General features: G+C 41.4%; 1 protein-coding gene across 2 annotated transcripts in view; it reads right to left on the reverse strand.

Annotated features, from left to right (window-relative positions):
• EML4 (echinoderm microtubule associated protein like 4) overlaps positions 1 to 9,912 on the reverse strand; it is a 170,621-nt gene extending 160,709 nt beyond the window's left edge. The window contains exon 1 of one of the 2 annotated variants that reach the window (XM_011935921.1): positions 9,654 to 9,912. In XM_011935921.1, the coding sequence (XP_011791311.1) occupies positions 9,654 to 9,678 (25 nt within the window). In that variant the 5' untranslated portion in view covers positions 9,679 to 9,912. The remainder of the gene's footprint in view (positions 1 to 9,653) is intronic. The other variant, XM_011935923.1, reaches the window with a different exon arrangement.

A 9,912-nucleotide genomic window follows, 5' to 3' on the forward strand; every position in this document is an offset into this window, starting at 1 on the left:
CACAGACTTTGTCTTTATAACATTTAAAAAAAAAACAAAAAAAACCCCAGCTCCCCAACGTTTTAAAAAATAGGATGTTCCCCATCTGGAGTTTAAAATTTCCTCATGATTAGATTCAGGCTATGAATTCATGGCTGAAAAACACGATAAGTGATGTGTTCTTTTCAGGGTATCACATGCAGATACAAACAACCACCACTGGTGATATTTATTTTGATCATGCACACAATGTGCATGTGTGCAAAAAAGACAATAATATGGGTGTCTGATTTCACCACCATATTGAGTTACTGTTTTCCCCCCTTACAAGTAATAAGCATTATATGGGGAGAAATTTAAGACCATGCAGACATCCTGCTCCTCACCAAAATATCCCCTTAGATTTAGCGTCTATTGATGATTCCTGTCTGAATAAATCTTTATTATAATTGTTGCAAAACAATCATATTAACTTTAAAGTTACATAGATTTCAACTTTTGGCTATACTCCCAGATCCCTTAAGTGTAAGTGCTCAGTCCCCTCCACTTTAGAAGCGCTATAGTGCAATGGTTTGAGTGTACTAATCAGGGACAGCTTCCTGGGGAAAAAATGTATTTGAGCAAATAAGTGGGGAACCAGTCAAGACACAGACAACTCCATCAGACTGGCTTAAAAGTAAAATAAAGCAATATGGTAAACCCTCTTTTTTTGCAGTTGTTTTTGGCTCCCAGGGATTTCTCACGTGACAGGCATCACATGGGGGATACTCACCACACTACAAACAAGGAAAATCCTCTTACTTATTTGAGACAGGGTCTCGCTGCTCGCTCTGCCGCCCAGGCTGGAGTGCAGTGACATGATCATAGCTCACTGCAGCCTCCACCTCCTGGGCTCAAGCAATCCTCTCACCTCAGCCTCCCAAGGAGCTGGGTATGTGCCACCACGTTCGGCTACTTTTCGTTTTTTTGGTAGAGACAGGGTCTCACTGTGTTGACCAGACTGGTCTTGAACTCCAGGCCTCAAGTGATACTCCTACCTTGGCCTCACAAAGTGCTAGGATTATAGGTGTGAGCTACACCACCTGGCCTGAAAATTCTCTTTCAAAGCAAAGAATTGATTTGCAAGGTAAATATACCCCAGCCCTACCAATATCATAAAATCACTTCTTTACATACTGAATTTGCCTGAATTACATTCATTCTAGAACTAATAAATATCTTTCTGCTCCTACTGATGTTAAACATATTCTAATTATATTCAGACTCTAAAAACTTATCAAAGACATAGCCCACAACTCATGATTACTTCTGATTGTTCATCTACCTTTTCATGTATGTTAACCTTTCCACCTATTCTCTCAAAGATAGGGATTAGCCACTAAAAATGTATCTTTCATCTGATTGTGACCAACAGAAATTTTACATTGAAATCTAAGACAAATATATATAACTGATATTAAATGTTCCATGAAGCAATCTCACATGAAGTACTGATATTTTACATTATCTCTTCCTTTTCTCATTTTTCTAATGTTGGTCCTGACCACTACTAAACTGAGTTCAAAAACCATTCATAGGTCATGCATATGACTTGTACTTGAAAATAATACCCTAGAATCTGGCACACAATTCTTTATCAGATTCCCAATAAAGTCTAGAAGATTTCACTCATTTCACGTGAAATGAGAAATAAGAACAAAGTGAGTTGTTTGTTTGCTTGCTTGTTTGAGACGGGGTCTCGCTCTGTCACCCAGGTTGGAGACCAGTGGTGTGATCTGAGCTCACTGCAACCTCCACCTCCTAGGCTCAAGCAAGCCTCCCAGCTCAGCCTCCCAAGTTATCTGGGACCACAGGTGTACACCACCATGCCTGGCTAATTTTTTTGTACTTTTGGTAGAGACAGGGTCTCACCATGTTGCCCAGGCTGGTCTCAAACTCCTGAGCTCAAGTGATCCACCCGCCTCAGCCTCCCAAACTGTTGGGATAACAGGTGTAAGCCATATTTAATTTTTAAAGTAATTTTACAATTTTTTATTCTGAGATTGTGTATTATAATCTTTTGGTCTTCAAGTGTCATTTCTTTAAAAAAAAACAAGGTATGAAAGTGAAGGTTGTTAAGTCGTCAACTATATGCTAGTCCCTAATTTTTTTCCTCCACATTTTACTGGATCATGAAATCTCCACAAGACTTCAAAGACACATGAGAGTTTCAGCCTTCAATAAAACCTTCAATACAGCCTTCAAGAGGCTTATACATTTGGCTTAGGTGGGCGTGGTACCTGCAATCCCCCAGCACTCTGGGAGGCCTCAGCGGGCAGATCATTTGAGGTCAGGAGTTCGAGACCAGCCGGGGCAACATGACGAAACCCGTCTCTACTAAAAATACAAAAATTAGCCGGGTGTGGTGGCACACGCCTGTCATACCACCTAGTCGGGAGGCTGAGGCAGGAGAATCCCTTGAACACAGGAGGCAGAGGTTGCAGTAAGCTGAGATCACACCACTGTACTCCAGCCTGGGCAACAAAGCAAAACTCCGTCTCATAAAAAAATAAATAAAAAAAAAAAAAAACAATTTGGCTTAGGGAAATAACAATTTTAAGATTTGTAATAATTACTTTCACCTTATAACTATAAGAAAAAAACATTTCGCAATAAGTACCCCAAGAGTGGTCCTATCAAGTGTTCAAGGAAGAATACTTTGGGCTGGGAATGAAAAGAAATAAACATTTTTACAAAGGAAATAATATCTGAGTTGAGCCTTGAAGGGTATTGGGAATGGTCATCAGGATGAAAAGATGAAAATTTGAGGAACAAGAAATAGGTCATTTTGGTCAGAACATGGTAAGACAGTAGAAAGAGATGACAGAGGACTTGAGAAGAGGCTAAGAGGCTAAGGTGTTTGAATGTAGTCATCAAGGCAATGAAGCAATCTGAGAGGGTGAATGGCACAATCAAAGTATGGCTTTAGGAAGATTAATCTGAGGGGCTTGTACAAAATAAACTGGACAGGTGGGAGATTCTTGACGCCATGCAATAATCCATGCATCGAATAGTAAGTACCTGAACTACAGCGGTGGAAAACAAAAGGGATGAGAAAAGGTGACAAGAATTGACAAGTCTTAGAAGAGATTCTAATGCCCCAGGCAAAAATGGCAAAGAATCAAACATGATTCTGAAATTTCAAACTGGGTGATACAGTCAGTGGGAAATAAGGAAAAGAAGCTGATTCAGGAGAGAAGTTCAGATTCAGGTATGTACCTGAGGGTTATAAAGAGTCAGTAACTAAGTAGAGAAAAGACCACTACACTCCATCAGAAAAATCTGAGTTCAAGTGGGAAAAAAAAAAAAAAGGTTAGGATCCAACGAAAAACACAGAATGCAAAATTATGTCTGCAGTATGATTTTAACTATTAAAAAGTTAAACACAGAAAAAGACCAAGAACAAGTACATCAACACATTAACATCAGCTGCGTACAGATGGGCTACAGATAATTTATTTTTCTATTCTTTTTTCCTTTATTTAAAAATAATATGAGGCTAGGCATGGTGACTCACACCTCTCATTCCAGCACTTTGGGAGGCTGAGGTGGATGGATCACTTGAGGCCAGCAGTTCGAGACGGCTGAGGTGGATGGATCACTTGAGGCCAGCAGTTCGAGACCAGCTTGGTCAATATGGCGAAACCTCATCTCTATTAAAAATACAAAAATTAGGTGGGGGCGGTGGTGCACACCTGTCATCTCAGCTACTCGGGAGGCTGAGGCACAAGAATCGCTTGAATCCGGGAGGAAGAAGTTGCAGTGAGCGAAAACTGTGACACTGTACTCCAGCCTGGGCAACAGAGAGAAACTCTGTCTCAAAAAAACAAAATAAAACAAAATAATATAGATACAAACAATCCCAACCATACAAAAAAAGAAAAAACCTGGACTCAACATTTTAAAAAAATAACACATTCTTAGCCAGGTGCAATGGCTCACATCTGTGATCACAGCACTTTGGAAGGCCTAGGCATGTGAATAACAAGGTCAGGAGATCACAACCATCCTGGCTAACACAGAGAAACCCCATCTCTACTAAAAATACAAAAAATTAGCCAGGTGTGGTGGCAAGCGCCTGTAATCCCAGCTACCTAGGAGGCTTGAGGCAGGAGAATGGCTTGAACCTGCGAGGCAGAGGCTGCAGTGAGCTGAAATGGTGCCATTGCACTCCAGCCTGGGCAACAGAGCGAGACTCCATCTCAAAAACAAACAAACAAACACTCTCGGCCAGGCATGGTGGCTCATGCCTGTGAGGGAGGCCGAGGTGGGTGGATCACACAAGGTTAGGAGTTCAAGACCAGCATGGCCAAGATGGTGAAACCCATCTCTACTAAAAATACAAAAATTAGCCAAGCATGGTGGCGGGCACCTGTAATTCCAGCTACTCGGGAGACTGAGGCAAAGAACTGCCTAAACCTGGCAGGCAAAGGTTGCAGTGAGCTGAGATCACGTCACTGCACTCCAGCCTGGGCAACAGAGCAAGACTCTGTCTCCAAAAAAAAAAAGCATAATAATTTATCTCCCAAGGTTAGTATGCAGATTAAATGAGGTAAAAGCTCTTTGTAAACTGTAAATAAGGAATGCTTTAGAATAATATTTAAAAATCATATACAGCATGCAAAATTAAGCCATTATAATAGTATAAGACAGCTAAAGGATAAGAGATCATATACAGACATAGAAATATACTATACAGTCAGGCGCAGTGGCTCACACCTGTAATCCCAGAACTTTGGGAGGTCAAGGTGGGTGGATCACCCAAAGTCAGGGGTTTGAGACCAGCCTGGCCAACACGGTGAAACCCTGTCTCTACTAAAAATACAAAAATTAGCCGGGTGTGGGGGCACACGACTGTAATCCCAGCTACTCGGGAGGCTGAGGCAGGAGAATCGCCTGAACCAAGAAGGCAGAGGTTGCAGTGAGCTGAGATTGCACCATTGTATTCTAGCCTGGAAGACAGAGCAAGACTCCGTCAGATACACACACAAAAAGAAATATACTATAGATCTGGGAATCTTCCACACTGAGGTAATACTAGATGAAGCAGATTCTTCCCCTAAACTTTTTATAAGTATTAGAATCTATTTTAAACATCAAAATATTTTTCTAAAATTTCTTAAGAATATTAAAGTTTTACACGTTACAGATATGGACTCCCACATACAAAACGCAGTATTTTGCTACGTGTTATTCCAACTTACACATAAGACAGAGAAAGACTCCCTAGAATTTGAACTGCTAAATAAATTATTTCACTGTTTCAAAAAGCCAAGCTCTACAGAGATAAATCTAGCAATCAACAAATGTTCTCTCAGAAGTTGCTTGCTTGAAACATAGCACAGCATTCTAAATGGTGTTTCCTCCCTTCATCCCCATTTCTGGTACTTAGGCTTAATAGTAAACATCTCTACATACAGTATGTACTTTATTATTATTATTATTATTTTTTAGAGGCAGAGGTTTGCTTTATGGCCCAGTGGAGTGCAGTGGTACAATCGTAGCTCACTGCAACCTTTAATTCCTGCGCTCAAGTGCTCCTCCTGCCTCAGTCTCCCAAGTTGCTGGGGTTACAGGCGCATGCCACTATGCCTATTTTTGTTTTTTTTGTAGAGAGAGGGTCTTGCTATGTTGCCCAGGCTGGTCTCAAACTACTGGGCTCAATCGATCATTCCACCTCGGTTTCCCACAGTGCTGGGACTACAGGTGTGAGCCACTGTACCTGGTCATGGTACTTATTTTAAAAACCAGGCAGTAAGCTCCTAAAGGGCAAAAAGCATGTCTTTTACTTGTCTTTCCCATGAGAACCACCTAGCATAGTGCTAGTCCATGCTCGATGTTAATTCATATACATGTTGAAAAATACTCTAGCTAACTCATGAAGATGCCCTACTATTTAAGAGTTACTACTCATGTCCTGTTACATAACTTAAGTCTATCTTGAACTCTTCAAGAGACAAGCAACCAATAAAAAAAGTTTTAAAAAAACCTCTCCAAATATAACATGAAAAACATTTTCATGTAAATAAGGAATGCTTTAGGTTAATATTTGAAAATCACATACAGCGTTGTTCCTTTAAGAAAGGAAAACTAAATCTGTGATGAGAAATCACAGTTCTAACAATGTGATGTTAAAAAGACTAATAGTCTGTAAGTTGAAGCATACTGCTCTACTTGTTCACATTTATAACCCGGCACCCAGAATATTGTTTCTTATAGATCCTAATCCAACAGTTTCGTTCACTACGATTTTTCTTAGGGGGAAGATTTTAAGTTTTGCTGTTTAACTTTTGAGGCAGAAAAATTTAAAGCTGACATGGTTAGGTATAAGGTTTCTTTCAAATGCAAACACACTATCTCTAGGTTAATTCCAAGATAAAAGTCTTAAAATTAAACCTCTATTACAAAAGAGATTCTAAAAAGATTAAGCATGAAATGCACCCAATCCCTGTCTTATAAAAAATCGGTAAAAGCTGTATGAATAGTTCCCCACTTTTGCACATAGACCTGAGATTTAAAATATACATAGTATATACATTTTGCACATGGGTATCTATATGTAGTGATTTGGAGGCAAGATATCAAGGTAATTGAGTAGTTTTCTCTCCTTAAAAAAAAAAAAAAAAGGTTTCTACAGTGCTGCCTTAAGTTGCCATAATTCGTGAATTAAAAGATATATTAATAATACCTAAGGGAAATTCCGGAGTACAAGCACCTGCCAGCCAAGTTGCCTGAAACTCATCAGTTGCGGAGATTAAAAGAATTCTTCAGTTCTTTTTATGTAAAACAAAGATAATATAATCAGTACCATGTAACTTCAATGTGGCATTTATAAAATGGCCAATCATCTATCATTCATACGATTTAAAAAAAACACTAGTCTTAATTGCCATTAGACATCTTATAAAATGCACTTAATACAGTGGTTTTCTTATCTAAACATGCAACAATCAAGGGTACAGCTTGAACTTTAAGTTTTTCACTTTCCAAAATGAGTCGCCACAGGATTCTCTTAAATAATCTCTTCTCTAAAATTGTTCTGTTTATAAAGCACTCAATTTTTCTGCTTATAAAAATGTAGGTTTTTTTCACCATTTTTCAAGAACCTATCTAATATGTAAAAGGAAATACACACATACTTCCTTGAGGATAAATGCTTTCAATACTTGTAACCCCAGAAGAACTTCACATGTTTTGAATTCTTGTTTGGTTTAAAAAAACAAAAGTTTTTAAACATCTACTAGAGTAGAAGTACTTGCCTTTATATTCATGGCTCTCCTGATAAAATAAAGATCAATGTCACTCTAAGCTCTAGGCTAATTAACTGCAGAGAACAGAAACAAGCAATTTGGCAAGAGCTGAGCAAAGCTCTGCTTAAAGACTACCAGTAAAATATACCAGTACTACTCCTCCCCCACCCTTTAAGGTTTCAATTAAGATGGGGCCTAGTTTTACTCTTACAAGGGGCACAGAAAGAGAAAGCACAGAGCTCCCACTGAGAAGCATCTTCATCAAGAGCAGCTCCAGAAATACTGCCAGGAACCATTTCCTTCCCTCTCTGCAGACGCAGGTTCCTCTGATAGGCATATCTCCTCTGCTCCTGATTAACACCATATCTAAAGAAAAGTCTCATCACATACCACCCAAAGCATGGCATCAAATAAATTTTTTAAATCCAACATTAGGGTCAACAATGACGCTCTATATGAAAAGTGTGAGCCCCAAATGCAACTTATCTTCATCTCTCGGTCTTTTATATCACTTGCCTCATGAACTGGTTAAGAAAGAAAGCTATTACAAAGCATAATCAATGTTTGAAAATAAACTTAAGTGCCCCAACTGGTGAAAAAGACTCCTTCTAAACACTTATAGAAGATGAAGCTTTACCAAACCCTCCAGAAGTCTTTAGAACCAACAGGAAAGAAGTTAAAGTGAATAGTGATCTCCCCATTCCCACAGGATGAGGACCCAATACAGTACAAAGATAACACAGCTCTCCACAACATCCCCTAAAAAGACACTCAAGTTTTACTTTAGTATATGATCAGCCCTTTAGCGGACATATAGGACAAGTTTTTCGGTCCAACATTTACTGTGAATAAACCAACGCATGGAGCTAAAAAAGAACCAGGGAAAAATGGATGTCTCTCTAAAAGGCGCCCAACCTAAGGAATTACAAGACATCAAAGGTTAGATAATGGACAACAGGTGCCTTTGAGGAGGAACGAGTAACACAACACTCAGTTGCCTCCTATTTTAGGATTTCCACTCTGAAAGCACTATAACAACAATTTTTTCTGCCCAAGAAAAAGGGAAGGCCGAAATTATGGATTTTACTATTTAATATATATTATGGGCCCATTGCTCTTTGACTTACTTTTTTACTTTAGATTTTAAAAATCCATCTCATCTCGATATTATCTGGATATAGTACGGCCTATGTATGGACAGACTCCTCACTGATCAGTGAACATTAACCAAGTAGAGACTTATTATCAAGAAACGTAAAAGGCGTCTGAATACAAGCTACCTGCATATAAAAAACTCAAAATACAATTCCAGCAGTAGGTATCACATAACTGCGTTATCAGCCAAAGCTGAAACTGTTCTCTCACTATTCTAACAGTAGAACTCAATCTTTCACTAGATTCCAATGGCCTCGAAGAATAGTAGTAATTCCAGACTCAGTTTCTAGGGCAGTCAATACTAGCCTGGCGCTGTGACTTTCCTACCCAGATTACCTTCATCTGAGTGAAAGGAACACTGAAAAGGCACTTCAGCCTATTTAACAACCTCTTCCCTTTCTCCATTCCACAAAGACAACATCTTCCAAAAATGGAGAATCCTTTCCTTCCCTGATAGAGGCCCCCTTTCCTATTGATTCATTGGGCAGAATCACTTCTCCCCAGCACGCATGCAGAGCCAGAAAACACTTCTGCTTTCACTCTTGAAGAGGGTCCCCCAACACAGATGCACCTCTTCCTTTCCTGTATTAAGCGAATGATGCTCCGATGCTGCTACGTCTCTCCACCACTGCAAAATGCTGAGAGAAGTGGAGGGAGTGAAAAGGAAGTTGCCTACTACTCTGAAGAAAACTGAAAAGTCTCCAAATTTAAAGTGAAGACTAGGGGGTTGGGGGATGCCCCCTTCCTGAAGAGGGAATGAGGGTCCCCATCCTAAAAAGCAGCCTCTGTTCGGGTAAAGGCTGTCCCCACCCTGAAAGCGAGCTCTGTATATGGAAAGGGGGTGGAATGTTGTACCTTGAAGAGGAGCTTGGATTTGAAGAAGTGTCCCAACTCTGAAAGGGAGTGAGCGGGGGGGGGCCGTGAGGGTACGGGGAGGGGTGTGCCAGCTATTGGGGGGCCTGAGAGGGAAGGGGTTCCCCCTTTGGAGGGCCCTGCAATGAAAGGGGCTCCGGGAGGAAAGGAGGGTCTAGCACAGAGGAGGGCTGGACATGGGGGAGGGGCCCTCAGTTCACCAGAGTCCGTGGAGGGGCGGCAGCCTCGAAGGGAACATGTGCAGTGGAGCCGCGGCCACCCCGAGAGGCAGGAGGGAGGGCAGGGCCTGGGCTGTGTGCGGAGAGAACAAAGTTCCCACCCTTCGCAGAAGAGGCAGGACTCCCCAGCCGTACTCACCGAGGCTGCCGGCGAAACCGTCCATCTTGCGGGGAAAGCGCCGGGCTCGGAGCTCAGCAGGGCGGGCACTTCATTCAGCGGACCGACAGAGTGGCCGACGCTGAGCCTGACCCGCTCGCTCTCTAGGTCGCCCGGCTCGGCTCCCGGCTCCTGCCTCCGTCGTCCGTCCGTTCGCCCTGGGGTAGTCAGCCACGGCCGCCGAGACCACTTCCCCGTCAGGTTGAGAGCGGCGCCGCTCAACCGCCTGCCCGGCCTCCCT

Source organism: Colobus angolensis, unplaced genomic scaffold (assembly GCF_000951035.1).
Source record: "Colobus angolensis palliatus isolate OR3802 unplaced genomic scaffold, Cang.pa_1.0 Scaffold15, whole genome shotgun sequence".
Taxonomy (NCBI): domain Eukaryota; kingdom Metazoa; phylum Chordata; class Mammalia; order Primates; family Cercopithecidae; genus Colobus; species Colobus angolensis.